The 25,388-nt window shown below is 46.9% G+C and overlaps 1 protein-coding gene across 1 annotated transcript in view; it reads left to right on the top strand.

Moving 5' to 3' along the window:
* Window positions 1-25,388, top strand: part of LOC122920286 (solute carrier family 22 member 6-A-like) — a 123,765-nt gene that overhangs the window by 1,944 nt on the left and 96,433 nt on the right. The window contains exons 2-3 of the mRNA XM_044269676.1: window positions 11,717-11,820; window positions 16,594-16,748. Of these exons, the coding sequence (XP_044125611.1) occupies window positions 11,717-11,820; window positions 16,594-16,748 (259 nt within the window). The remainder of the gene's footprint in view (window positions 1-11,716; window positions 11,821-16,593; window positions 16,749-25,388) is intronic.

The raw sequence follows: 25,388 nt of genomic DNA, 5'->3' as shown, positions 1-25,388 counted from the left end.
AACAGTTACATTGCACCATTATTAGGAATGCACAGTGTGGAGGACCTGGAAATAAATGCATAGGATAACATGAGGTTAGACCAATAAAGACAGTAGCAGGGTGCAGGAGTGGTAACACACCCTGGGGTGTTACACACCCCCTTACTTAAAACCAAGCCTCTTTTGGTTTGTTCTTAGGGTGTACTCTAAGGGTTCCCAAGGTGAAATTAAAGTGCTGCATGAGACTATTTTCTATTACATACATACATAGACATAGCAACTGCTACCACTAGGTTCCTGCCCGTATTAGTAGGGTGTCGGTAATAACCAGAGAACCAAAAAGACTTCCGTTTTGTGTACTGTGGCCCTAGTACCACCGGAAGTGTGGGGGTGTCATGTACTGTAATCCCTCCACGATGATATGAGACGCCCGCAAATAGAAGGGTGGATTCATCCTGTAATCCCTTCCCAGCACCAAGGTATACATAAAGCTTTTCACACGGTCACCTTGATGACTAAACTGGTAGCTAAACATATTTCCTTAAGGCAGCACACTAAGCCTTAGGACACACCAAACTAGGAGGAGGAGCCGGTTCACTCCCATATCTCCATGAGGGCTACTCACTCTAACACACATTAGCAGCACGGTTACCCTTGATGGTGTTAGATCTGCTTGTGACTTACCACTTGGTTCCCCTTATGTAGCTAACAAAAAGTAGCATAAGAACCATTAGTATTGACATCCTCAGAGGCAGTCCATATGAGCAGTGAAGTAACTGTCCTGGCAGTGGACTACAGGTATTGACGATTTATCCTTCTTTGGATGTTCTTCATGTAGTTGTGTAGGATGACGTCCTTTGCAAATTCTGTTGCCTTTTTCTTACACTCCTTAGTAACATGGCCTTTTCTTAGACATCCGAAACACAGTTGGTTATCCAGTACAAACCTTTTATTTTCATCTGGAGATTTCTCCTTCAATTGTTGGCACTCGTGTATGGAGTGGTTCTCTCCACAGAACATACATTTGAAGGTAGTCTTAAGATTTGTCGGTTCTGTCTAAACTAAAAGTTCGGGTTCGGTGTTTGGCAAGTTATTGGTGCTTTTTGAAAGGCTGCAGAGCAGCCAATCAACAAGTGTTTAACTTGTGTGCCTTTAGAAGCCATCACAGCCATGCCTACTAATGTGATTGGCCAGTGCATCATGTGACCCAGCCTGTATATAAACTGGAGTCACTCTACTGTGATTAGTGTCTGATTTTCTGGGTTTAAAAAAACACCAATTTTTGCCAATACGCTACATTTGGGGCCTATGCTGCATTTGTTAGTATGAAATACAAGCTTGAAATACTGCAATAATATTCTGGGTTTTTAAATAACACCCATTTTAGGCAATATCCTGCATCTGATGCCTTTGCAGCATTTGTCAATGTGAAATACAAGCTTGAAATACTGCAATAATTTTCTGGGTTTAAAAAAAGCAACCATTTTTGACAATACCTTACATCTGGGGCCTTTGCAGCATTTGTCAGTGTGAAATACAATCTTGAAATGCTGCAATAATATTCTGGGTTTAAAAAAACACCAAATTTTTGCAATACCTTACATCTGGGGCCTCTGCAGCATTTGTCAGTGTGGAATTGTCATGGAACCATGAACCAGACGTACAACAAGAGATAAGTGGAAATAAGAAGGCTTTATTGAAAATCAAGCTGTAAGCAAAAGTCCAAACGGATGGCTAAACCGAAGCAGGGTCTTGCGTAGACAGAGGTCAGGAACCAGAAGGGTAGTCAGACGAAGCCTGGATCAGGAACCAGCAGGGTAGTCAGACGAAGCCAGGATCAGGAACCAACGGGGTAGTCAGACGAGGCCAGGATCAGGAACCAGAAGCAGCAGCAGTCTTAGAAGCATGTGAACACAGGAGGACCAAGCAAGGAACTGAAGCCACAGACCTCCTATATATATGAGCTAGGCATCCAGCTCCTCCCAGTGGGAAGGAGAAGCCGCAGGGTGGGAGGCTACAAGAAACCCAGAAACCAAGATGGCCGCCAGCACATGTCAAACGAAGGAGAACAGTAAGAAGGTAAGACCATGACAGTACCTCCCCCTCAAGGGCCCCTCCTCCGCGGAGTAAGGAACGGTTTCTGAGGGAAGCGTGCGTGGAAGGCTCGGAGCAAAGCAGGAGCATGGACATCTGCGGAGGGAACCCAGGAACGCTCCTCTGGACCATAACCACGCCAATGGACCAAAAACTGCAACCGACCGCGGACCAGGCGTGAGTCCAGGATATTGCTCACCTCATATTCCTCACGATTGCCCACTTGGACCGGACGGGGCCGAGGAACCGAGGAAGTGAAACGATTACACACCAATGGCTTCAACAGGGAGACATGAAACACGTTGGAGATCCGCATGCCAGGAGGAAGCGCAAGGGCATAGGCTACCGGGTTTACCCTGCGAAGCACTCGGAAGGGACCAACAAAGCGGGGCGCCAGCTTGGGAGTGGGCACTCGAAGGTTGAGGTTGCGGGTGGACAACCATACACGGTCTCCGACCTGGTAGGAAGGAGCGGGCGCTCGTCTGCGATCAGCCTGGAGTCTCTGGCGCTGCGCAGAGACCTCAAGGGACCTCTGGATCTGTACCCAAGAAGCACGTAGGACGGAAAGGTGATCCTCCACAGCCGGAATATCCTGGGGAGAGAATACCTCCGGTAACACGGCAGGTTGGAACCCATAATTTGCCATGAAGGGAGACGTCCCAGAGGAAGAGTTCACCGCCGTGTTCCTGGCAAACTCAGCCCAAGGCAGGAGGTCAACCCAATTGTCTTGGTGATCGGAGACATAGCAACGAAGGAATTGCTCCAAGGCCTGATTGGATCGTTCTGCGGCCCCATTGGACTGAGGGTGGTAGGCCGAGGAGAAAGAGAGATGAATCCCCAACTGGGAGCAAAAGGCGCGCCAGAACCTGGACACAAACTGACTCCCCCGATCCGACACAATCTCCTTGGGCAAACCGTGCAACCGGAAGACCTCCCTGGCGAAAATCGTGGCCAACTCTTGTGCAGAGGGTAACTTCTTGAGAGGAACACAGTGGCACATTTTGGAAAACCGATCCACAATCATGAGAATGACCGTATGGCCTCGGGATGCAGGGAGGTCCACAATGAAATCCATCCCCAGGTGTGACCATGGGCGCTCCCCGGTGGCTATGGGTTGCAAAAGGCCCAACGGAAGGTGCCGAGGGGACTTACTCTGGGCACAAACGGAGCATGCCGCTACATATGCGGCGATGTCGGAACGTAGAGAAGGCCACCAGAACAGACGTGAAACAGCCCAGGACAGCTGATTCTTTCCAGGATGCCCCGCGGCCTTGGAGTTATGGTAGGTTCGCAACAACCGAGTGCGCAACTCCTCAGGCACAAAACACCTGCCGTTGGATCTCCCAGAGGGAGCACCAGATTGAGCCGCCAAAATCTGCTCACCCAGGGGAGAGGTCAGGCTGGTGCGAATGGCGGCCAGGATCTGATTCGGAGGTATGACAGAAGTCTGAATCGACTCCTCCCCGGACAGCTCGGAGTACTGCCGTGATAAGGCATCCGCTCTGATGTTCTTGGAACCGGGTAGGTAGGAGACCACGTAATTAAAACGTGACAAGAACAGAGCCCATCTGGCCTGACGTGGTGTCAATCTCTTGGCCTCAGAAAGGTAGGTCAGATTCTTGTGGTCCTTTAGGATGAGAACCGGAACCACCGAACCCTCGAGCAAGTGCCTCCATTCTTTAAGGGCCTGCACGATGGCCAATAACTCCCTGTCACCAATCTGATAGTTGCACTCCGCGGAAGACAGTTTCCGGGAGTAAAACCCACAAGGAAGCAGAGGACCCTCTGGTGTTCTACGCTGAGACAGAAGGGCGCCTACTCCCGTCTCAGACGCGTCCACCTCGAGGACAAAGGGCAACCCAGGGTTGGGATGTGACAGAATCGGAGCCGACACAAAGGCGGACTTTAGAGCCTCAAAAGCTTGGATGGCCTCGAGCGGCCAGACCTGGAAATTACTGCCCTTCCTGGTCAGATCCGTGAGAGGCTTGGCTAGCATGGAAAAGTCCCTGATGAACTTCCGATAATAATTGGCGAAGCCCAAAAAGCGCTGCAGGGCACGGAGACCACTGGGCTGGGGCCACTGTAAGACAGCCGAAACCTTCTCAGGATCCATGGAGAACCCCTCAGCGGAAATTATGTAACCTAAGAAGGTTACCTGGGATTGGTGAAATTCGCATTTCTCAAGCTTACCGAACAGCCTGTTCTCTCGTAACCGTTGCAACACTCGTCTGACATCCATAATGTGGGCCTCCATGGATTCAGAATATACCAAGATGTCATCCAAATAGACCACCACACACTGCTGCAACAGGTCACGGAAAACATCGTTGATGAATTCCTGGAAGACTGCGGGCGCATTGCACAACCCAAAGGGCATAACCAAGGATTCATAATGACCGGTCCTGGTGTTAAACGCGGTCTTCCACTCATCGCCCGCCTTGATCCTTACCAGGTTATATGCCGCCCTCAGGTCGAGTTTGGTAAAGACCGTGGCCCCTTTGAGGCGATCGAACAGCTCGGAAATCAAGGGTATCGGGTAAGCGTTCTTGATCGTGATGCGATTGAGACCCCTGTAATCGATGCAAGGCCTCAACTCACCGCCCTTCTTTTTCACAAAGAAAAATCCAGCCCCTGCCGGGGACGAGGATTTGCGAATGTGTCCGCGTGAAAGCGCCTCCCTCACGTACTCCTCCATGGCCTCATTCTCCGCTACCGACAGTGGATAGACTTTGCCACGAGGAGGAACGGCACCAGATTGTAACTCTATGGCACAATCGTATGGGCGGTGCGGAGGTAGGGCAACCGCGCGCACCTTATCGAATACATCCCGGTACTCTTCGTATTCAGGAGGCAACAGAGAGTCCGAGGAAGTACACAGCAACTTGACAGGCCCATGGATGCAACTAGCCCCACAATGCGGTGACCACGAGAGGATCTCGGCCGATCTCCAATCGAAAGTCGGATTATGCTTCTGGAGCCAGGGGTACCCCAAGACCACCGAGTAGTGTGGAGACGAAATCACCTGGAGACAGACCGACTATCTGTGAACGGCACCAATGGCTATCCCCACTGGAAGGGTCTCATGAGTCACGTGTGGCGGCAGAAGGGGTCTGCCGTCTATCGCCTCAAGAGCCAGTGGGGAACCTCGAGGCTGCAGAGGAATGGAATTGGCGGCAGCGAACACACTATCAATGAACAAACCACCAGCACCAGAGTCCACCAACGCCTGGGTCGTCACCGAGCCCCCGACCCAGGAGAGGACAACAGTGATCAGTGGTTTGTCAACACGGGAAACCGGGGACGAGGAGACTCCACCCAAGATCTGCCCCCGACAGGATCTCAGGTGCGAGCGTTTCCCGGACGGTTCGGATATGCCAACCGAAAATGCCCACCGAGACCACAGTACATGCATCGGCCCTCGCGTCTCCGGAGTACCCTCTCCCCCTCGGACAGGCGAGAAAACCCCAGCTGCATGGGTTCACCCCCAGACAAGTCATCCCCAGGAGGCGTGGGAGGAGAGGGAGGCACGGGTGGGACAGCAAACGTAGGCGCCAATCTGTTAGAAGACCTCCGCAGGCTCTCCTTAAAGGAAGGTCTCTCCCTGAGTCTGGTGTCAATCAAAATCAGGAAAGAAATAAGAGACTCGAGCTCCACTGGTAGGTCCTTAGCTGCAACCTCATCCTTCAAGGCATCCGAGAGACCATGAGAGAAAGCAGCGACCAGAGCCTCATTATTCCAGCCCACCTCTGCTGCCAGGGTACGAAACTCAATGGCGTATTCAGCTACGGATCGTGAACCCTGTCTGATGGACATAAGGAGCTTCGCAGCAGAGGCAGCACGAGCCGGCACATCGAATACCTTCCGAAGAGAAGCAACAAAACCGGAAAACTCGGCAACCACCGGATTGTTGTTCTCCCATGAAGGGCTGGCCCAGGCCAAGGCCTTGTCCGAGAGCAGCGAGATCAATAAGCCCACCTTTGATCTCTCAGTAGGAAAGGCATGTGGCAGCAACTCTAAATAAATGCCCACCTGGTTAAGGAAACCTCGGCACTGAGTTGGCTCTCCCCCAAAGCGCTGTGGAAGGGGGGCAGAACCGGTCATACCCCGAGACACCGCAGGCGCAGCAACAGGTGTCGGGGTAGACTCTGGCGCAACAACCGGAGCGGCAGTAGGAGCGGGCCCAGGAGCGACAACCGACCCATCGGCAACGGAAGCGAAATGAGCCGTGCGTTCAAGCAGGGTTTGCAACGCCACAGCGAACCGACCCAACAGGTGATCCTGCTGATCAAGTCTGGCAACCAGCGTAGGTAGCGAGGATGGCCCTGTACCGTCAGAATTCATGGCTTGGTCCTAATGTCATGGAACCATGAACCAGACTTACAACAAGAGATAAGTGGAAATAAGAAGGCTTTATTGAAAATCAAGCTGTAAGCAAAAGTCCAAACGGATGGCAAAACCGAAGCAGGGTCTTGCGTAGACAGAGGTCAGGAACCAGAAGGGTAGTCAGACGAAGCCTGGATCAGGAACCAGCAGGGTAGTCAGACGAAGCCAGGATCAGGAACCAACGGGGTAGTCAGACGAGGCCAGGATCAGGAACCAGAAGCAGCAGCAGTCTTAGAAGCATGTGAACACAGGAGGACCAAGCAAGGAACTGAAGCCACAGACCTCCTATATATATGAGCTAGGCATCCAGCTCCTCCCAGTGGGAAGGAGAAGCCGCAGGGTGGGAGGCTACAAGAAACCCAGAAACCAAGATGGCCGCCAGCACATGTCAAACGAAGGAGAACAGTAAGAAGGTAAGACCATGACAGGAATACAAGCTTGAAATACTGCAATAATATTATTGATTAAAAAAAACACCCATTTTGGGCAAAATACTAAATTTGAGGCTTTTGCTGCATCTGTCAGTGTGAAATACAAGCGTTGGATAATGCTGTTATATTCTGTTATAAAAAAAAAAACCATTTTGGGCAAAATACATAATTTGCAGCCTTTGCTGCATCTGTCAGTATGAAATACAAGCTTGAAATACTGCAATAATATTCTTGGTTTAAAAAAACACCCATTTTTGGCAATATCCTTCATCTGGGGCCTTTGCAGCATTTGTCAGTGTGAAATACAAGCTTGAAATACTGCCATAATGTTCTGTTATTAAAAAAACACCAATATTTTGCCAAATATTAAATTTGCAGCCTTTGCTGCCTCTGTCAGTGTGAAATACACGCATTATATACTGCTGTTATATTCTGTTATTAAAAAAACACCCATTTTTGGCAAAATACTAGAATAAGGAGAGCGTCAAATAAGGGACGTGGCCCTGTGTGTGGTACTGCTGGTGGAGGTCCTGTTGCAGGAAGAGTACGTGGTTGATCTGTGCCAGCTACACGCAGAAGTGAAACACCTTTCTCAGGTGCGAGTAGGCGACAGAATCTTCAGCGTTATTTGGTTGGGTCTAATGCAGCTCTACGAATGGTGAGGCCAGAACAAGTAAAGGCGATAATAGATTGGGTTGCTGACAGTGCCTCCAGTTCATTCACATTGTCTCCCACCCAGACTCCTGCTGAAAGATCAGAGTTGGCACCTGCAGCTGATGTCCATCAGTCTTTCACCTCACCCCCTTGCAAATAAGCCAAGCAGTCTGAGCCCCAAGTCATGCAGCAGTCTCTTCTGCTTTTTGATGACTCTCCTAGCAGGGTTTCCCAGGGCCATCCAAATAGCCCTGCCCCAGAAGTGGAAGAGATTGAGTGCACCGATGCCCAACCACTTATGTTTCAAGATGAGTACATGGGAGGACCACCGCAGCACATCTCAGATGATGACAAAACACAGGTGCCAACTGCTGTGGCTTTCGAAAGTGTGCAGACCGACAAGGAGGGCAGGGGTGAAGACTGGGTGGAAGATGATGTTGAGGACGATGAGGTCCTCGACCCCACATGGAATAAAGATCATGCAAGTGACCTGTGTAGTTCGGAGAAATAGGTGGTGGTTGGACAGAGCCACCAGCACAGCAGAAGAGAGAGCAGGGTGCAAAAGCGGAGCGGCCGTCCCCTAGACAGTACACCTGCTACTGCTCAATGCAACAAGGGACCGAGCACACCAAAGCCAGCTCCAAGGAGTTCCCCGGCGTGGCAGTTCTTCAGACAATGTGCTGACGACAAGAGAGTGGTTTGCACATTGTGCAATCAGAGCCTGAAGCGAGGCATAAACGTTCTCAACCTGAGCACAACCTGCATGACCAGGCATCTAAGTGCAAAGCACGAGCTGCAGTGGAGTAGACACCTCAAAAACCAAGAAAGGTCTCTCTGGCAGTCTTGGACTCTGGAGTGACAGTGGCACCTGCCACCTGCAAACAGAGGATCTGCCAGCAACACCACCTTCTGGGTCACCAAGCATCTTCACAATGTCCCACAAAAGCGTTCAGCTCTCCATCTCCCAAGATCCCGTAGATCAAGATTATTATTTTTTATTTTTATGTACTTTATGTTATATCCCTATCCACATTTGTTTGCAGAGCACTTGCCATTCTCTTAACCACATTTTGATGCAGCCCTCTGGCCCTTTTCATTACTTTTTTAAAGCCATTTTAGTGCTCCAAAGTTCAGGTCCCCAATGGGGTTCGGGGTCAAGTTCGGGTCCCGAAAAACTTTTTTGTGAAGTTCAGCCGAACCTGTCGAACCCGAGCATCCGCTCAACTCTAACTCTGATATGTGGGTGGCACTTCTGCTAGCGAAGGAAGTCCTACTTAAGATTGCGGTTTCCCCTAAGGACCTAGCATAGTTTCTCATAAAAAGCTAATTCATTCTACTTCTTGCTTTAACTACATCATAGTTTTCTGCAGATGATAGTTCTCTCATGAGCTTTACTAATAACTTTAAGTTATTTAAGCACTTTTATGATCTCTCTGAGAGGTATATCTGAGGTTAACCAATAGTTCACTTGCTCTACTTGGTTTACAGTTTGCTCTATACAATTGCTTATGATCTAGTATGAGCAGTTTGCATTTGTATGCAATTTGTTTGGATTGTATGATTGTATGGCTCAGTAATTCATTTGTATGGTGGAACTGTACTGTAAACATGCATATAACCAGTTCAGTATACAGTTCAAATCACTATTAACAGTAGGAACATTATATAACTGTTCTAAATACCTATTTTGGCCTCTCTGCTTCCTCAAAACACAGCTCTCAGTGGAGTGAATATCTGTTCAGCTCCTCTCCTCTGGTTGTAATGATTCTAGCAGCTCCTGATAGGGGAATTTCCCACACATGCTTTGTGAGGCTGGCTGTAATTGGTCAAAACCCTTGCTGTGTTTGAGGCTGGCTGTGATTGGTCAAGACTCCTGCCCAGCAACAACAGTTTAACTCTATGCTTTCTGTTTCTGCTGTGTCATTGAGCTTACCTCACATCCATATACTGAATCTTAAAGGCATATTATCTTTTCTGCTTCTGTGAACACAATATATAACTATTTCATGACATGCAAACATGAAGTCATTGTAAATAACTCTGCTTTGTCTTTAACACACAAACATAGGAACTGTATTAAGGTTATTGGCAGGTCTAGCTATATACACACAAGCTATATTAGCAACCTAGGACAGGTCTTAGCTGGCCAGCTACAATGATGGATCCATCATGAACACCATTGAAAGTCAATGGGGGATGGATCAGTTTTCTATTGTGTCAGAGAAAATCGATCCTTCCCCATTGACTTACATTGTGTGTCAGGACTGATCCGTTTTGCTCCGCACCACATCGCAGACAGAAAAACGCTGCTTGCAGCGTTATTCTCTCCGCAATGGGAGCGCAACCAAACGGAAAGGAATGAATTTTAATGCATTCTGTTTCATTCAGTTTTGTCCCTATTGACATGGAATGGAGACAAATCTGAAGCGTTTTCTTCCACTATTGAGATCCTATGACGGATCTCAATAGCGGAATTAAAAACGCTAATGTCAAAGTAGCTTTATCTGAACTCATACTATGCAATGGGATAGTTAGGTTTCCTGCATCAGATTAAAACACAGAAATATAGTGGCAAATCTGGGGGAGCTGCTCAACCCCTAACACTGTAGCGTGTTTTTCATTGGGGGAGCAGCCCCACCGCATGTGGACCGCAGCAAACGACTATCCCCAGCAAAAAATATTTTGCATACGGTGGAGGATGTCGGCGCGGTCCACATGCACCACAAAGTCATCCTACACAAAACGGAGCATTGTGCGGATGAAAATATAATCATAAATCACAGAAAAAATGCACCAAACGGATATGCCACTGACTATACTGGCTAGTCATAAATGCAGATATTAAAAGCTGAGACTTTTGCCAATATATTCCTGTCAGGAAGATATCGGAGCCCACATGCACCACGTCACGGCTCTCAGCATGGCAAGGGGTCCTACCACTACGCTACCTATGGTGTGAACAAGGTCTGAAGGTGATGTAATCCAGCTCACAGCCAAGCTTCCACACAACCGCCTAGCAGGACAACTAGTGCAATGTGAACAAAGCCAGACTGTAAGCCACACCCATATCAGACCATGTGATGGAGGCTACCAGGTGCAAAGGAGAGTGTTTAAATGCCAGGTAAAGGCACATACACTACATATAAAACAAGACAAAAACACAGAAATATAGTGGCAAATCTGGGGGAGCTGCTCAACCCCTAACACTGTAGCGTGTTTTTCATTGGGGGAGTGAAAAACACTGGATTACATCACCTTCAGACCTTGTTCACACCATAGGTAGCGTAGTGGTAGGACCCCTTGCCATGCTGAGAGCCGTGACGTGGTGCATGTGGGCTCCGATATCTTCCTGACAGGAATATATTGGCAAAAGTCTCAGCTTTTAATATCTGCATTTATGACTAGCCAGTATAGTCAGTGGCATATCCGTTTGGTGCATTTTTTCTGTGATTCCTGCATCAGATTACTGTACAGTGCATGGTGTAAAGATGACATTTTTAGATATTGACTTCATTAGAAATGCCGGAATATTTCAGCCATGTAGACAGCTTTGAACTATATAAAAAAACTGTAATCAACAAGTGCAAGTACCAAATGAAAACAACAGTAACACATGCACCTTCAGGAGGAATAACAGAGGGTCAATGCACAGTTTTCATTGTAAATACAAGTATTTAAAGGGATTTTGCCATCTCAGACAATGGGGGCATATCACTTGGATATGCCCCCATTGTCTGATAGGTGCGGGTCCCACCTCTGGGACCCGCACCTACAATAAGAACAGGACGGGTAAATGCGCAGCCGCCCTCCATTCATTTCTATGTGACCGCCGGAAATGGCCGAGTGCTGGCTCGGCTATTTCCGTCTGCCCCGTAGAAATTAATATGAGAAGGGGCAACGCGTGCACGGTGCGCTCCAATTCACTTCTATGGGAGCAGAGCTTGGTGGTGGATGGACCCCGGGAAATCTGGGGTACTCCAGCCACAGCTCTCCCCACTCCATTCTCGTTGTAGGTGCGGGTCCCAGAGGTGGGACCCGCACCTATCAGACATTGGCGGCATATCCTAGTGATATGCCCCCATTGTTTGAGATGGGAATACCATCAGGCTTATTTACCTAATTTAGTTATTCTAGATCTGTATGATAAGACATAAAGTTTCTTCTCTCTCCTGCAGTGGGATCTAGTCTGTAACCATCGTAAAATGAGGCAGATCGCCCAATCAATTTACATGGCCGGGGTGTTGGCTGGAGCTTTCGTGCTTGGGAGTTTGTCTGACAGGTAATCTCTCATAGTGTGCACAAATCACAGCCGCACACCCTTCTAGTCCCCTCGCTCATTGAAATGTTGTGCTTTATGAACTAATGACTAGTTGGTTTTCCTTTTTTGTGTGTAAACATTGGTAAGGAGTTATGTACATAACTTATTAGTATGCACAGACCTTGTATGGGAACACACAGAATCCCTACAGTTCTGTATCACAGCCCTATAGGCACAGTGTTTCGTGCCTTCTTGAGGCATTATATCAGACCCAGACTGAAAATGTGTTGTTCCGTCAGTTTCTAGAAGAGCAGCTCAAAGTAAGTCTAGAAGTGAAGGTCTCTTGTACAAAAACTATATACAAAATAATATAAAGTGAGATTAAGGATAGGCCCATCTCATTTATCATTTTCTAGGCCTATCATTTTCCACGTTTTAGGTGTATAAAATTGTTTAAATCTACGCCAGCAAGAGAGCTGGCATAGATTTAGACAGACGGTGGATGCGCCGAAGTAATGTAGATGCCGGCGCCTCTACATAAATTTAGCACATCAACCGCCAGCTAAAAAGGTATTAGGACCTGTTTCTAAAATGCCGGTCTTAATAAATTATTCCCATAGTGTCCAAGTCAGCTTGTAGTTTATAGACATACATAGTTTGGTATCATCTTCAAAAATAGAAACAGTGCTATTAATAAATAAATTCACTAATAGAGGACCCAGCACTGAACCTTGGGGTACACCATTTATAACCCAGGACCATTCTGAATAGGAATCATTGACCACAACTCTCTGGACACGGACTTTTTTAATCCAATTACAAACTATACTTTCCAAGCCTATATACCTTATTTTACCTATGATGGACAGTACCAGATGCCTTTGCAAAATCCAGAAACACTACATCCACAGCCGCCCCTCTGTCCAGGCTTCTACTCACCTCCTCAATAAAACAAATAAAAAAAATCTATACTGAGCTGTAAATGTTTTTCCCTAACATGGAAGCATATAGGCAAAGTTTGCCTATACAGTCGTGGACAAAAGTTTTGAGAATTGCATAAATATTGAAAATTGGAAAAGTTGCTGCTTAAGTTTTCATAATAGCAATTTGCATATACTCCAGAATGTTATGAAGAGTGATCAGATGAATTGCATAGTCCTTCTTTGCCATGAAAATTAACTTAATCCCCAAAAAACTTTTCCACTGCATTTCATTGCTGTCATTAAAGGACCTGCTGAGATCATTTCAGTAATCGTCTTGTTAACTCAGGTGAGAATGTTGAGCACAAGGCTGGAGATCATTATGTCAGGCTGATTGGGTTAAAATGGCAGACTTGACCTGTTAAAAGGAGGGTGATGCTTGAAATCATTGTTTTTCCATTGTTAACCATGGTGACCTGCAAAGAAACGCGTGCAGCCATCATTGCGTTGCATAAAAATGGCTTCACAGGCAAGGATATTGTGGCTACTAAGATTGCACCTGAATCAACAATTATAGGATCATCAAGAACTTCAAGGAAAGAGGTTCAATTCTTGTTAGGAAGGCTTCAGGGCGTCCAAGAAAGTCCAGCAAGCGCCAGGATCATCTCCTAAAGAGGATTCAGCTGCGGGATCGGAGTGCCACCAGTGCAGAGCTTGCTCAGGAATGGCAACAGGCAGGTGTGAGCGCATCTGCACACACAGTGAGGCGAAGACTTTTGGAAGATGGCCTGGTGTCAAAAAGGGCAGCAAAGAAGCCACTTCTCTAAAAAAAAAAAAAAATTAGGGACAGATTGATCTTCTGCAGAAAATATGGTGAATGGACTGCTGAGGACTGAGGCAAAGTCATATTCTCTGATGAAGCCTCTTTCCGATTGTTTGGGGCATCAGGAAAAAGGCATGTCCGGAGAAAAAAAGGTGAGCGCTACCATTAGTCCTGTGTCATGCCAACAGTAAAGCATCCTGAGACCATTCATGTGTGGGGTTGCTTCTCATCCAAGGAAGTGGGCTCACTCACAATTTTGCCCCAAAACACAGCCATGAATAAAGAATGGTACCAAAACACCCTCCAACAGCAACTTCTTCCAACAATCCAACAACAGTTTGGTGAAGAACAATGCATTTTCCAGCACGATGGAGCACCGTGCCATAAGGCAAAAGTGATAACTTAGTGGCTCGGGGACCAAAACGTTGACATTTTGGGTCCATGGCCTGGAAACTCCCCAGATCTTAATCCCATTGAGAACTTGTGGTCAATCCTCAAGTGGCGGGTGGACAAACAAAAACCCACTAATTCTGACAAACTCCAAGAAGTGATTATGAAAGAATGGGTTGCTATCAGTCAGGAATTGGCCCAGAAGTTGATTGAGAGCATGCCCAGTCGAATTGCAGAGGTCCTGAAAAAGAAGGCCAACACTGCAAATACTGACTCTTTGCATAAATGTTATGTAATTGTCGATAAAAGCCTTTGAAACGTATGAAGTGCGTGTAATTATATTTCACTACATCACAGAAACAACTGAAACAAAGATCTAAAAGCAGTTTAGCAGCAAACTTTGTGAAAACTAATATTTGTGTAATTCTCAAAACTTTTGGCCATGACTGTATAGTGAAATACCTCAGAGCCATGCGACACAGGTATAGAGTATGAAATCCTCTTGACATACCTCTAACAAGAGGGTCTCATGTGAGGTGAACAAAATACACAGGGGCAGATAAGGCTGCTTTCACACTTGCGTCGTTGTTTTCCAGTATTGAGATCTGGCAGAGCATCCGTCACCCTTTGACTTTCAATGTATTTAGTGATGGATCCCTTTTTTTTTTTTTTTTTTCGTTTTGATTTCATACAACCGCATCCTAATGGAACGGATGAAACCTGATGTGCAAAATCAAAACAGATCTGTTTAATTCCGGTAATGAGATCCTCTGTCGCAAGTGTGAAACAACATCAGACGGGAACTGTGCAAAAAAAAAAAAAGAAAAACAGTACATGGGCTCCTTTCCAAGTGGGGACCAGTGGCGATTCGGCCACAACACAGCAAATTGCACAGTGGTTTTCGTCTGACCGATTCTCAGCATCTTTGCTGGGTTGCGGACAGATCTCAGCCAGTCCCCATTATAGTTAATGAGACCGGACCGCAAAACTGTAGCTTCCAGCAATCCTGGAATGCAGAGAGATCCGGCAGGCTGTTCCCTACCGGAACACCCTACTGGATATAAAAGCGCTATTGTGAAACTAGCCTTAGCTGACTGACACTATTTGTGAGTAGCTATAGAACTAAAACATTCTACTGGGATGTCCATAGATGGAGTAAACACTACAGATATGCTTATGGCAAATATGCAGCAGTGTACAGTACCAGCAAAATGGTTGAGATTTTAACCTCTTTAGGACAGTACGCCCTGATGTCCTGGTACTTAAGAACACAGGGTGTACCTGTACGTCCTGTGTATTTCCGATCACCGCCGCGCGGCGGGCGGTGATTGGAACCCAGTGCCTGCTCAAATCATTGAGCAGGCACCCATGGCCAATGCGCCGGGGGGTCCTGTGACCCCCCCCCCCCCCCCCCCGTGTAGGCGATCGCAGCAAACCGCAGGTCAATTCAGACCTGCGGTTTGCTGCGTTTCTGGGTTATTTGGGACTCTGAGGACCCGATAACCCGGAACAGGATGGTGATCGGTGGTGTGATATTACACCACCAATCACTATCCTGCGATCCTGAGAGATCGCCTCTGATTGGTAGGTGGGCGGGAGGTTTGAATCCTAGCAGCGCTCCTCTCCTCCTCCTTTTGTGTCCGGGTAGCAGAGGAGAGAGGAGCTCTGCCGCTGCACGTCGTCGTCACATCTCAGCACCCCCATCTGTCCAGGCATCACCCCATCTGTGCCCAGCACCTGATCTGTGCCCCAGCACCCCCAATTTGTTCAATCAGGTACTAGGGAAAGGCTAGGGAAAGGTTGGGTTAGGCAGGTATAATAAAGGGAAAGTTAGTGGAAGTCAACAACAAAAAAAAAAGTTTGTGATTGCATCACCCTAAATCGGGTGTCTGGGGTCCACAGCACAGCTGTGTGACCCGAGACCCCCCCCCCAAGGGTGCTGCAGCTTGCCCCCCCCCTCCCCCCACAACTTTTTGGGGGCGCAAGCAGTTTTATATTTTTTTGTGCGTACGCTGACTGTGGTCGGCACTCTTAGTGTCCGGCCACTGTTAGCGCATCGCACACCCCACCGCTGATCAATTTAGAATGACCCCACTTTCCTGTTGTCATCCACGTCCTCATCATCATCTAGTGATGATGATGAGCTCCCAAGGCGGCGGAGACGCCGCCAGGCGGAGCAAGGGGACCGCCATGCTAGGGACCCTGTGGCCCACCCTAGTACGAGCAGCTCTGGGGCTCGTACTAGTTTTCCGGCCCACCAGTTAAATCCAACTAAAGGGTGTCTGTCTTGAGCCAGAGAAAGTACTTCATTTTATTACATGCCCAGAATACCTCCACTACATCCCTATGTTTAGCACGGGAGATAAGTTACCAAAAGAAGGGTTCTGTGACAGAGGACTTCTGCAGGAACAGCAGCCGACCATCCTTGGACAGTGGCACAATCTGGGACTGTCTTCTTTAAGCTAGAACATATGGGAGTGTGAATGTGGCCTTATGGAGACTATAGGTACCAACAGCTAAGCACTGTATCTTGCGATAATCACTGTGAATTATAAATAAACCAATAAATAAGAATAAAGTCGTTGTGGCAAAGCACAGATAAAAGAGAAGTTTGTCCTGTGGATACATTGATATAATACATATTGATTTTCTCTTTATTAGGTTTGGACGTAAATCCATTCTGACCAGTTCGTGCCTGATGATGGCTGTATCTGGCACATGTGCAGCCTTTCTTCCCGGTTTTGTGACTTACTGTGTCTTCCGGTGCTTGAGCGGGATGGCTTTCTCTGGAATTGTTCTCAATACCATCTCTTTGAGTATGTGAACAGCTTTCTTACCTGTCATACCACATGGAAACGTTTTAAGTGCCAGCAATTTTCTATATTTGAAGATTCTCATTATTATATTTTATGCAGGATTCATTTATTAAAGTGTAACTGCCTTTTTTTCTTTTTCTTCAATGCCACCAGATCTAAGGCAGCTCTCCTATAATCAATGCTCGACCCTTTAAATAGGCCTTGAGACATGACTTGGATAGTAATTAAGCCAGCATCTCATCTGCAGATAGCTGTTTTGGGGTGATTGCCCCTCATCAGTGCAGGAGAGAAAAAGAGACAGGAGGCAGCGCCTCGTGTGTGTTTCCGTTTGCCACAAGGTCGCAATAGATAATAAATTGCGCTTACGATATGATGTTCTGATGAGTCACAACACCTTTATTTTGCCTTGCTGGTATTTTCCCGTCCAGCTTGTGGGGAATCTGCTCTGCTGCCAAGGTCTTTGCCCTTACCACTGCAGCGGTTTTCAGGAATGAGAAACAGTAGTAAAAAGGAAGAAACACAGGACCGTTTCCCGGCGCTGATGCAGAAGACTAGAATAGTATCGGTAAAACAGTAACAATTCTTTATTCCGGGTCTACGCGTTTCAGGGGCGAACAGCACCCTTCATCGGGACAATAAAACATTTACAATTATACTTTGTTTGGGCGCGCTATTCTCGGGCAGCCAGGGGGAGTGAGAGGGGAGGATGTTTGTGGGCAGTGTTTTGCCCGAGAGACAGCGCTGCTACATCGTAGTGGGAGCAGGCTGTGGGCGGAGTGCCGTCTGGATAGTCACTTAAAGGACGGTGAACGAGAATGCTGGTGAGTTATGGTTTACCTGAATATCAGCGCTCACTGTGGATAAGTGCAAAATAATGCACCTGGGGTGTAAAAACCCAGGAGCAGAATATAAAATCAGTGATACAGTCCTAACCTCAGTATCTGAGGAAAGGGATTTAGGGGTCATTATTTCAGAAGACTTAAAGGTAGGCAGACAATGTCACAGAGCAGCAGGAAATGCTAGCAGAATGCTTGGGTGTATAGGGAGAGGAATTACCAGTAGAAAGAGGGAGGTGCTCATGCCGCTCTACAGAGCACTAGTGAGACCTCATTTGGAGTATTGTGCTCAGTACTGGAGACCATATCTCCAGAAGGATATTGATACTTTGGAGAGAGTTCAGAGAAGAGCTACTAAACTGGTACATGGATTGCAGGATAAAACTTACCAGGAAAGATTAAAGGAACTTAACATGTATAGCTTGGAAGAAAGACGAGACAGAGGGGATATGATAGAAACTTTTAAATACATAAAGGAAATCAACAAGGTAAAAGAGGAGAGAATATTTAAAAGAAGAAAAACTGCTACAAGAGGACATAGTTTTAAACCTTTGGCCCTCTAATGTAAAACTAATATCAGGAAGTATTACTTTACTGAGAGAGTAGTGGAGGCATGGAATAGCCTTCCTGCAGAAGTGGTAGCTGAAAATACAGTGGAGGAGTTTAAGCATGCATGGGATAGGCATAAGGCCATCCTTCATATAAGATAGGGCCAGGGGCTATTCATAGTATTCAGATATATTGGGCAGACTAGATGGGCCAAATGGTTCTTATCTGCCGACACATTCTATGTTTCTATGATTAAACGGGCGCGATTGGGGGTGAAACAACTGCCCCGATTACTCTGGGCAGGGGTACTCAACTAGTTTTATTGAAGGTCCACATACCTGGGTCTGCAGTCAGGTGAAGGTCCGAGCTCAACGCCAACAGTAAAGATGCCATGCGATCATGTGATCCATGCGCGTGGGGCGCTCTGACGTTATAGTGGAGCGCCCCGGGAAAGTCCCAGAATTAGTAATGGCCACATTAGTGCCCCAGTAAGAATAATGCCCCCAGTAAGAATAATGTCCCCATTAGTGCCCCCAGTAAGAGTAATGCCCCCATTAGTGCCCCCCTTCTCTGCTTTTGCAAAAAAAAATAAAAAATAATTAGCATTCACCTGGCTGCAGTGAACATTCGCTGCTGACTGCAAGCTCAGGACCGGTGCTCCAACGTGATGACGTCTTGTAGGTCCTGTCCTGAGCTTCTAGTCAGCAGGGAGTGTTCTCCACAGCGTGAGCAAATGGGGGTGGAGGTACCGTAATTTTATTTTTTTACTAGCACAAGTAGCGGTGGAGGTAAAGGCTGTACTAATGGGTGTTCCATGATGGAAGCGCTCATTAGTAAGGGTACTTTCACACTTGCAGCAGGACGGATCCGACAGGCTGCTCACCCTGTCAGATCCATCTTGCCACTACTTCGCCGTGCCGCTGCTCTGTGCCCATCGACTATAATGGGGATAGGGGCAGAGCTACGGCGCAGCACGGTGAGAGGCCGCCAGACTAAAAGTACTACATGTCTGACTTTTTCGTCTGGCGGCCTCACGCCGTGCACTGCCATGCTGCGCCGTAGCTCCACTCCCCCATAGTCAATGGGGAGTGGCAGCCCGGCGAAATAGCGGCAGGACGGATCCGACAGGGTGAACAGCCTGTCGGATCCGTCCTGCCGCAAGTGTGAAAGTACCCTAACAGTCCTTACAGGAAAATTCTGGCACCGGCAAGGGAACTAAAATACCAGCTTTGCTGGTGAACTACTGGCCAGGTGGCAACCCAAGCCACAGAACAGACATATGATAGTTTTGTTCCGCATCCAATTCCCATTATTGGGGGATTGGATGCGGCCCCTTAATTACAATGGGGCCACAAGAGATGCAGACAGCACACTGCATCTTTTTCCGCTCCATTGAAACTAAGGGGTCCGCATCCAATCCCCCAATAATGGGAATTGGATGCAGAACAAAACTATCATGGCTTGATGGGGCTTTATTTAATTAGTTTACCTTTTAATATTAAAGAAGATGGCCCAGGAGAGATGGGAACACGACACTGACTGGAGTCCTTTCCTGCAGTCAGTGACGTGTTCCCGCCTCTCTGTAGCCCTCTCCACGCCCCCCTTCCTTCCCAAATGGGACATTTATTTCGTTGGTGGCAGTGGTGATGTCCCTCCCCTCTCCAGCAGCACGTAAGTGTCCTTTGGAGCTTGAAGCTCCCTTACGTGCTGCCGCTGCTGCAGGGAAGGACGGACCTGTGAGCGCACTGAGGGAGAAAGCTCCCTTTATGTGCAGGTGCCGGATGAAAGCGCTGGTGCCTGCATGTGGAGGGAGCCATCTCTCACTGCGCCCCTGGGTGGGAAGGAGGAAGTGCGCCGGCAAGCTCCTCCTCCTGCACGTACCAGAGTGTGCAGGAGGAGGAGCGCTATATGTCTCACTGCGCTCAGCGCTCGCAGTAGGACAGGAGGAAGTGCGCCAGTAAGCTCCTCCTCCTGCACGATACAGTGTGCAGGAGAGGAGGAGCGCTCTGAAGAATGGCCGGAGTCCGGACAACTGGCGGCCGCGGTCTGTATTTGGACCGCGGTCCGCCAGTTGAGTACCCCTGCTCTAAGGGTTAGTAAGTAGTGTGGAGAGTTTGGAGTAGGCGGGGTCAAGGTCCAGATGACAGACGGAGCTCTGTCTGGGCTCTGAGTTCTTCTATGGACCATTGCTGCAAGTAGGATGTCAGCTGGACTGCAGCTTGCTATGTGTTGGGAGTGAGTGAATTATTACTAGTATGTCAGCGCTCCGTGTGTAGCTAAGAGGGAGCGATCACGGGCGGATGTTTTTCCCGAGTGTTTTATGTGGGGTTATATGGGGGATTTAGCCGCAGGCAGGATCAAGTTTACATTACTGCCGGAGCGATGTCAGGGCTCTACTTTTCTTCTATGCACGCATCTGTTGAAGGGACTTAGGACCTTCTTGTAGCAGTGGCCATGAGGGTAACAGTTAGGGGGAGTTAGCAGTCCACAGTGATTTAACTCTCCCTCTGTATACCTGTCAGGGCACAGAACCATTTTTAGAAGGTGAGGGCGCAAAGGCTATGGATCACAGATGATTATAGATAGTATGGTTGCTATTGGCAACTACAGAACCTTCTACTCATGCTAGGTAGGGTCGAAGGAGTGGCCCTACCTCTAGTACATCTATGTGGGGGGGTATTTTCGGGTCTCTTCCATTCATTTGTGCTTATTTTCCATTGGTGTAAGTATGGAAAGGTTCCTTGGTGTGGTAAAATCATCTGTCTACTTTCTGTGTTAATGTTAGTACAATGATCAGGCGTATGGGGGTATGTGTCATATTGTGCTGCTACGCAGTTAAAGGATAACTGTCACACTTAGACCCTAATTTCAATTTTCATATATGTAGTTACTAATAACATGATATTCCAGAATCAGTTACTATTAGACTGATTTACCCCATATTTAATAAGATTCAGCCCTTAGCAACCAGTCTGCATAAAACTGCAATTTCACTATTCAGTTAAGATGGCCGCCACTGCCCTCACCCTGAGGCTAATCCCGCCTGCCCTCAATAGCCAGTAACAATAGCCCCCCAAAGGTCTCAGTAACCAGAGCCCTCTCCCCTAAAGGGTTAATCTCCTGCAGCGCAAAGGGGTCCTCTTACCACATGTTGCTTTCATTTATACACTGAGAAGACGGCAGATCTCCCTTCCCTGCTCTGCGCTGCTTCCACTCTGCATTCTCCAGCTCTGCTGAGTGAGGGAGCGTCTGCCAAGCGCAGGGACAGGGAGAAGTGCACACAGCCCAGGCACTGTTATCAGCTGCTGGGGAGGACCTGGCTTTAATTATTTACTTACAGTCCCTGGCTGTCTGTAATCTGACCTTGCACGCTGCCTGCTTCTGCCTCCTCTGTCCTTCAACAGATAGACGGACCCTGCCTAGCAACCCTATTTTAAGCAGAGGTAAAAGTAGGCAGTACAGGGAACAAAACTGTGGAATTAAGGGGTAATTGAATACACAGTGAAAAGTTGAAATAAGGCCACCAAGGTGATATTAATCACCACAATCCAATACTCCCCCCCAAAAAATATATGACAGTTATACTTTAAATCTATATAGTTTATTTCGTTTAACAATTCATATATTCTATATTGGTCATATGCTCCCATCTAGTGGTCGTTTTTGGTAATGCACTTTAGTTTTTTCTGCTCTTCATCTGTCATTCATTTCTTTGCTCCACCCTTCTTCTGTGTACTTCACTTTCTGTTTTCTTCATTCTGCTCCTGGGATTCAACAGGTACACTTGTATTTTCATGCTAGCTTGCAAAAGCATCATCTTTTGACCATACAAAACCGCATAACATTAAAATCCATCTGTTTCTGCTGTCATCTGTTATCTGGCTACAGAATAAAGCAACTTACTTCGATAAACTCGGTGTTGGTGAGTTCAAGCTATCTGATAGGAATTGTCCGCAGAAATTATATCTGCTTATACAGGCCAGGCATAGAGGTCTCACTAGGGATAAATTGCTATTACAACAATCTGAGTCAGAATATTCAAAAAGTGCATAGAATTCGTACAGCCTGCTATGTATATGTGTGTGCGCCTAATCTGCAATCAAGCTCAGTGCCATCCGCCATCTTGTGAAAGCACATGGTCGCATCGCACAAGCTTACTGCACTTCAAGTGAATGTTGGAAACTGTTTCTCTACATTGCACTGTGTTACCTCACCTGTCTAAGCTGCTGTTCGTCTTCTTAAAGAGACAGTACCATTTTTCACTGTTGAGACAGTACCCTTTTTCACAAAAAACGTAAAAAATTTATAGACAAGGCTCTGAAAACTCTTTTATGGCTGAAGCAATGCAGATACATCATGCCTCTGAACCGACAGATTCTGCAGATATTACCGAACAGAGAGTAAAACCCAAACGTACAATAAAACACAGAAACTAAGAGAAAACTATGAAGCCAGTAATCTATCAGACCTCTGGCACAGAACCTCACACTGCATGTCAGTTTTGTCACACTCTAATGATCAACCAGATGAAATAAGAGGCTCTATAAATCACCTATTTGTTGCGTATGTACGCTATCAGCGGCTGTCTGCAAAATAGTGTTCTTGCAGGACTCTAATATAGGGGATTCTTCAGCAGAACTGACCAGGACTGATGCACTGAACCAACAAGGGGGTCTCGCAGTGCTAAATGATAAACTTAAGGCAGAACTCTGCATTACTCAACTGCAGGAGACCAGATCTCACAGATCCACCACAACCAAGCGCACTGCATTTTCTTCCAGATCATCTCGTTCCAGAAGATCAACATTAAGCGATAAGTTAATAGAGGCCCACGCTGATGCCGATTTAAAAAAAAGTGCAAAGCTCCTTTACCAGAAAGCAAGCAGAGATAAAAAACTAATCAAGCTAAGACGGGATCTCGACCGGACCTAGGAATGATACAAGGGAATAGGATGGTGGGCAAAGGAAGAGGCTGGGGGAGGAGTAACTGTTAAAAAGGCAGAGCAGCCTGGGCACCTATATACTGAACGCCGCCCCTGGGCACTTGCGAGTGCTTTTTATGCATATGAAATAAACATAGTTTTTCCTGCTTCTGGATGTCTAAAGAAAATAACAAAGGTACTATTAGAATCATGTATAGGTGTGCTACAGCGCCATGTAAGTGCTGTATATGGTCATATAGTGGTGACAGACTCCCTTTAAGTGCACAGAATGCGGTAGCGACAGACATGTTACAGTCATGCATCCTACGCCACTTCCAGACAACCCACAACAACTTCCTACCTCCACTCCCGTCTCAAATCATGGCGGGGAGCAACAAGGTCATGCTCCAACCAAAGATAATGTCTCTTCTTCATGTACAGAAGTCTGTGGAGAAGGCAAGAACCACAAATGCTGTGCCAAGATATGCCTAGTCAATATATACCCAAGGGATCATCCTGAGAAAGCTGCTAGGATGTATGCCATAATAGATGAGCAGAGCAACAGATCCCTGGTTAAGCCTTAATTCTTTGAGCTCTTCGGCATAGAGGGTCACGCAACACCATATACTCTCGGAACCTGTTCTGGTCTTGTAGATACCTTCGGGAGGAGGGTTGATGGATTTATGGTCTCTCATATCAACAAGGAAGAGGGCATACCCCTACCAATGTTAGTCAAGTGCGACCAGATACCAGATGAAAGGGAAGAGATTCCCACTCCAGAAGCTGCATATCAACTTCCTCATTTAAGGCACCTTGTAGATGAGATTCCTGCAATGGACAAGAATGCTGAAATCTTAGTCCTGTTAGGAAGGGACATTCTCAGAGAACATAAAGTACGAGATCAGTGCGATGGGCCTGACAACGCCCCTTATGCACAAAGACTTGAGCTAGACTGGGTAATAGTGGGCGATGTATGCTTGGACAGGATGTGTACGCCATCTGAGATCCACTCCTTCAAGACATATGTGTTGGGAAATGGACGTGTATCCCTCTTCAAACAGTGGCCTCACCATTATGAAGTAAAGGAGAAGCTTCTTGACATCATCCAAGATACCTGATGCTACTCCTGTCCTTTGTGATGACAACCTAGGTACTACAGTGTTTTGTACTACAAGTGAGGACAACAAAATAGCCTTGTCAGTTGAAGACAGAGAATTCATCAAAATAATGGATAAAGAATTCTTTCAGGATGAGTCTAACAGTTGGGTTGCACCATTACCTCTTCTTGATACAAGGACCAAACTCTCAACAAATCGTGAACAGGCTTTATCCAGATTTAACTCACTTCAACAAACACTAAGGAACAGGCCTGAAATGAAGGACCATTTCATCGCCTTTATGGAAAGGATCTTTGACAATGATCACGCTGAACCAGCGCCACCACTTCAAAGATACGATGAGTGCTGGTATCTGCCTTTCTTCGGAGTGTATCATACATGTAAGCCAAAAATAATCAGGATAGTATTTGATTCCAGTGCCAAGCATCAAGGTGTATCCCTAAACAATGTTCTTTTCACTGGCCCGAATCTAACCAACAACCTTGTGGGCGTACTTATGAGATTTAGCAGAGAACCAGTTGCCATAACTACTCATATTGAACAGATGTTTCATTGCTTCATTGTACGTGAAGACCATAGGAAGTTCCTAAGGTTTCTGTGGCACCGTGACAACAACATGGCCAATGAGATTATTGAATACCGCATGAAAGTACATGTTTTCGGAAATAGTCCCTCACCCGCTGTTGTAACATACCGTTTTCGAAGGACTGCCATTGATGGAGAAAAGGAGTATGGCGCGGATGCTTGACACTTCGTTGAGAGAGACTTTTATGTTGATGATGGACTTAAGTCTTTACCTACAGAAGAAGAAGCCATAGACCTGCCCCGAAGGACACAAGGTATGCTTTCTGAGGCCAACCTTAGACTACATAAAATTGCCTCAAATAGTGTTGCTGTTATGAAAGTCTTACAACCGGGCAATCATGCCACAGGGTTTAAGGACTTAAATCTGGTAATGGACATGCCACCTATACAGAGAAGTCTGGGACTACGGTGGGACTTATTAAAGGACACTTTCAGCTTTCAAGTCAGCTCTACAGAAAAACCATTTACCAAGCGTGGTGTTCTGTCAGTGGTAAACAGCGTATACGATCCAATGGGATTTGTGACTCCCATCACCATACAAGGTAAAGCCTTACTTAGACAGCTCTCAGAGTCTTTTCAAGATTGGGATGCTCCACTGCCATCTGACAAGTTTTCAAAATGGGAGTCCTG

This window comes from Bufo gargarizans, chromosome 10, assembly GCF_014858855.1.
Source record: "Bufo gargarizans isolate SCDJY-AF-19 chromosome 10, ASM1485885v1, whole genome shotgun sequence".
In the NCBI taxonomy this organism is placed as follows: Eukaryota; Metazoa; Chordata; class Amphibia; order Anura; family Bufonidae; genus Bufo; species Bufo gargarizans.
The sequence above is the reverse complement of the archived record's forward strand: the minus strand, read 5'-3'. Positions and strand labels throughout refer to the sequence as shown.